This window comes from Monopterus albus, unplaced genomic scaffold (genome assembly GCF_001952655.1).
Source record: "Monopterus albus unplaced genomic scaffold, M_albus_1.0 scaffold345.1, whole genome shotgun sequence".
NCBI lineage: Eukaryota > Metazoa > Chordata > Actinopteri > Synbranchiformes > Synbranchidae > Monopterus > Monopterus albus.
The window spans coordinates 273458-279137 of record NW_018128225.1 but is presented as its reverse complement, the minus strand read 5'-3'; the positions used below and the strand labels follow the sequence as shown (position 1 = coordinate 279137).

General features: G+C 38.3%; 1 protein-coding gene across 1 annotated transcript in view; it reads left to right on the top strand.

Moving 5' to 3' along the window:
* Window positions 1-669, top strand: part of LOC109974731 (polypyrimidine tract-binding protein 2-like) — a 21815-nt gene extending 21146 nt beyond the window's left edge. The window contains exon 17 of the mRNA XM_020625084.1: window positions 333-669. Within this exon, the coding sequence (XP_020480740.1) occupies window positions 333-462 (130 nt within the window). The 3' untranslated portion in view covers window positions 463-669. The remainder of the gene's footprint in view (window positions 1-332) is intronic.
* The last annotated feature ends 5011 nt before the right edge of the window (window positions 670-5680 follow it).

The following is a 5680-nucleotide window of genomic DNA, read 5'->3' as shown; positions in this document are numbered from 1 at the left end:
CTTTTCTGAATTTTACAGGGAGCCAGTGAAGAGAAGCTAATATGGGAGAGATATGATCTCTCTTGCTAGTTCCTGTCAGTACTCTGGCTACTTATGACCATGTGATGTTTCAGTTTTTCTTTTTTAATAAATCTGCAAAAATGTCAAACATTCTGTGTTTTTCTGTCAATATGGGGTGCTGTGTGTACATTAATGAGGAAAAAAATGAACTTAAATGATTTTAGCATATGGCTGCAATATAACAAAGAGTGAAAAATTTAAGGGGGTCTGAATACTTTCCATACCCACTGTATATACTTTCCATAACGTTTATCAGTTTCTTTCCTCATCAGGGACCGTAAGATGGCCTTAATCCAGATGTCATCAGTAGAGGAGGCGATCCAGGCACTGATGGATCTTCACAACTATGACATGGGAGGGAACCACCATCTGAAAGTTTCCTTTTCAAAGTCCACCATCTAATCTTAGGATCCCTGATGTGTGGAAGTCACTATAGTTGTCCCCTTTCAACATGTTCTGTTAACCTCTTCTGCACTGTCCCCAAACAAATTAATTAGCCTAGTACAGTATTCTATCACACATGTATGTATGCCACTTTCAGCTTTTCCCACTTAGGGGTTGTCACAGCGAATTGTCACACTGACTACTCGCCTGTTGACATTTGGCACGTGTTTTACGCCGGATGCCCTTCCTGACGCAACCCTGATTTGAACCCGGGCTGCAGCGGGGAGAGCGCTGCGCCTTAACCACTAGCCTACCAGGGACGGCTATTTTATCACACATGTCCTAAAGATAAAAGCAGAACATTGAATATTTTCAGTTAAAATACACTCCTACACATCCATTTATAGTTTTACATTTGCAATCTCCTAATCAAGCTGGATTTGCAGTAGAAGCAGTATTTACCTCAGATCCAGCTCATAGGTCGTTGGCAAAGTTCACAGATTCCTGCCTCTATCTGCAGGACAGCCCCATGACCCTCTGCCGGATAAGCAGTACAGCTAATGGATATCCATATGACAACTCTGAGATCGATGAAATACTAACTGACCTCCAGATGTTAAACTTTTCACCTTGTTAAGAGCTACTCCTGGGTGTGTCAGGACACTGATGTCGCCGTTGGCTGTGAATACAGGTGCAAGACAGCACACGTCTGACCACATCCATCAGTGATGCAGAGCTTGGCCAGAGGTGAAACGGACTAAAGATGTGGTTTTAAATTAGTTTGTCATTGTTTTCTGTTCCTAAGCTAATGCCAGTTTTAACCCTAAACCATTATTGTTCCTAGTCACTCCCCATTGTCTGTGATAGTTACCCCATCATCTGACATGACCAGTTTTACATTATCAGCACCTAATGATAGTTTGTGGGGAGTTTAGCATCAGATGCTGAAACGGCTCACAATTTTAAAATGTGAAACTATTATCCACACCCCAAAGGGGGAGAAAGAATTTCACCTACAAAATAACATGAGAACGTATTGACATTAACATTGTACTATTGTGGATCCAAAGGTTTTCTTGAGTACTTGTCTGTAATGTTCATATTTAAATCCAATCCCAGTGTTTTACTATGAGTGTGCACACACATACACAAGATGCACACTAATGCTGTCTGTCCAGACAAAGTTTCAACATCTGATTCCCGTCTTGGTTTCTGACTTTGGGAGGAGACCCGTTGGGACCACGTGACAGGATTTTTACATTTGATTGCTTGTGTTTTTGAACACACAGTTTTATTAGTAATATTTGTTGAACCTGTGTTGTAAACTTGTAGAAACATAGTGTTTAAATTTTTTTTTAAATGTGGAAAAAGATGCGAAGTCCTCTTCCCAGTCCTCTTTGTCTGATAACATGAGAGTATTTATCAAGCAGAGATGCACAACAGTTACTATTTGAACTGAGGTCATCTCCAGTGTGGGTTTTATTTTCCACTCAGCTCTGGTTCTTACTTGCAGCTGTGAAGTTTGTTTTTGGACAGTTCTCCTATAAGGGGATTGCGGTAACTTTTCTACTTGAGTTCTGTTTCTTTTGTGGTAAAAAAATTTCAGATAGTCACAAATGAAACATCTTTTCTACCTACAAGCCCAAGTTAAATTGTGTGTGTGCACATCTGTCAATAAACCTCTGTCACTCTGTTTGGTGCTGTCTGTCAGCTCTCACTTCTTTCTTTAACCTGTAAATAGTCTGTTCAACTCAACAACTTTATTTACACGATTGGCATTGAGGCGCACAGCCATGTTCTACTCTGCTGCTGGCAGGTAGCCTCTGAGTGTTCACTATTAAATAAATAATGCTGAAATAAACAGTTGAATGAGAAGTTAGCCAAGTATATACACTGCCAGTCAAAGGTTTGAGCATGCTTTCCACTTGTACTGAGTGGGAAAGCAAACATCTGGCATAAATAAATAAATGTAAGTTGGGAAGTTTATAAATGATTATTAGTAGGAGCAGCATTAGTATTAAATTACAATTAAAACAACTTGGTTATGATATTTAATCATTCTCAAATATATAAGTGAATTTTATAGTTCATTTTCTTCATTTAAGTAGTTTATTCAAGGCTATTTCATAATGGCTTTTTCTTTACTTTGTACCATTATGGATGAATAAATAAAACCTGCAAACAGCATCTTTTTACAGGGGACATGCACATTTTTAACACCTCAGTGTCAAAGTAAAGAAAACCCTTTCCTTGTTTTGAAATACTGGTATAATCCCCAGATCTGAGATTGTTAAATGTGTTTGTTTTCCTGCTCCACTTTTCCTCTGGAACCACAGAGGAAGAGCCCCCTCACAGAAACATTTGTAGTTTCCATTTGAATGTAGTGATCTGTCTATTCAAGTGTATAGGTTTAGTTAATACCATGACTCCTGATATTCAGGCAGATTCCTATTTCAATGTGGTGTTTTAAATTCAAGCCTTTACTGCTGACATACCAGGTCTGGCTTCAGAAGCCTTTCCTATCACATAACGAGATCATCCGTTAACCAGAGCTGTGCCGTGCAGCTTTATTCTAAAGATAAAACTGTATTGAAGGAAATGAGGAGTATGTGAAACCTTTGCTCTCATCTGTCTGTTCTCTTCCATTAATGTCTTTATCAAATAGTTGCTAACGAAGGACTTATTAAAGCACAGAGAGTCCTTCAAGAGGGGAAGACAAAACAGTAAATAGAGACTAATGGACTCATTCTGGATAATTACCGGTCTTTGGTTTAATTAGGCGTAATTTGGTCCGAGTGGAGGGCTGTAGCCTCAGCAGCTGTACAGACTGATTTATAATCCTCCTTTATAGTGTGAAGGCAGTGATCAGCAAGACTTACAAAGAACAGGGTTCCACTTGGCTCCTGCAGGGGCCCCTGCTTTGTGCACGCCGTAGCCTCAGGGAAGTCCAAATGTAAAGATGACAGCAAACAGTTGAACTATTTGTAGTTGGAATGTTAGAACAGTTCCATAAATTACATGAGGAAGATGTATAAAAATGGCTAAAATAGTTTATTATGAATCCAACGGCTGTGGGGATAAGAAGCACACTGGATCAGGTTAAGATGCACGAAATAACCTCAGCTTCAATCCTTGTCGGTGACCTCTATACGGTAGGTAAGTAGGCACCTTTTTATTTGTGTACTGCTGGAAAACAGTTACTCTAAGTACACTGGTTCTCAAATGTTCAAGTAAGTAAGTTCTAAGTACAAATTTTAGTTAATAGTTATTTTCCTTGAGTAATAGCATTTTTTGGTATGTTAGACTTCTACTCCATTACATTTCAGAGGCCCTAACTGAGCTTGTTACTTGCTGGTTTGGAGATTAAGATCTTGCATACAAACATATGAGCATCTTAGTGCATCATTATAGATTCAGCTCCCCAGCTGTAGTTAGGATTTGTTCCACATTAAGCAACTGTATTTAAATGTTGCTTAAGGCATCAATAATATTCATTTGGTTGCCTAAAAATAGAGCAATAATATGACATTTGAAATGAGCCATTAGTTAGTACTTCTTACACTAGTGTGGTGGGTAAAGCAGTTGCCTTCCAACCGGAAGGTTGAAGGTTTGAATCATGGTGCCTGCAGTCCACATGTCGAAGTGTCCTTGGGCAAAACACTGTCTTTGTACGTGTCACAATAAAACAAAGCTGCTTCTTCTATTTTTGATACTGTCATGGAAATATTCAATATCAGGGTCAGTTGTTGCCTTTTTTTACATTGGCGAATGGGGAGGAACACAGCCATCATATACATGATCACAGAGAAGCAAGTTAACACAGAGAAAGACTTACACCACAACAACCACAGACAACTGTGCTACACCCACCCATGGCTAACATGAAGAAGAACAGTTCATCAGCCTGTGGATGCGATTATATTCACACACCACTCCACCTGTGTCTGTGTCCATACACAACAACAATAGTTATTTTATACATGACAAACTGTCTACTTTCTATAAAATACAGAAACATGTAAGGTTTAAAATAACATTTTATTGACAATACTGAAAATATATTTTGTTGTTAAAATTAAGAAAATGTTGAATGTATGCAATATGCAATGCAGTATTTTACACGATATAGTGTTTTACACTCGTATTACTACAGTAAAGGACCTGAACACTTCATTCACCTTGGAATATCGGACATGGATTTACAGGTAGCCCACCCCACAAAACACCAGATGTACTCTGTGACCTGCAGTCTACAAGATTTGACAGATATTATCACCACATAAGGGTTTCTTTCATGTAATACAAATAAATTCCTTGATAATTATCTAGCCAGATGAATTAGTCAGAACTGAAGCACACTTTACAGTAACACAGAGCACAAAATAAAATGGTCTTCATCTTCAGTCTCACCTAAATTGCATTGTGTTGTCCCTTCAGGGAAACCATTAAAGCTGCCTGTAGCTAATGGACGTTTAGCAGAATGTGAAAGTGTAAACTGTGTGAGCTCTTTGACTTTTGATTTAATTCTGCATCACATAAGCTTCCACATGCTAGCACCGAACCTAAATCATTAAAGTTTTCTAATACTGCTAAATATTGGTCTATATTAGTAATATTTGCACAGCAAGAAAACACGATTATACAGTTGCAAGAAAAAGTAAATTATTTGCAATTTTCTGGTTTTCTGTATAAATTGGTCATGAAATGTGATCTGACCTTCACCAAAGTCACAGATATCAGCAAACACCATATTTCTAAGCTGATAAAACAGTCATGAACTTTCATTGAACACACCAATTAAACACAAAAAGTGATGGTGGAAACAGTAATGACAACAGTGTTTTAATAACTGGTTGAACCACCTTTGGCAGCAATAACCTCCAGCAAGCGTTTCCTTTTGCTGTGGATCAGACTTGCACAATCTTCAGGAGGAATTTGGGACCATTCTTTCTCAAAGAACTGCTTAAGCGCAGCCATATTCTTAGGATGTCTGGTGTGAACGGCTCTCTCAAGGTCATTCCACAGCATACCTTGTGTTGCAAAAGTATTCATACCCCTTGAAATTTTCCACATTTTGTCACATTACAAACACAGACTTAAATGTATTTTATTGGGATTTTATGTGATCGACCAACACAAACCATTGCATAATTGTGAAGTGGAAGGAAAATGAAACGTGGTGTTCAAGATTTTTTACAAATAAAAATCTGAAAAGTGTGGCGTGCATATGTATTCA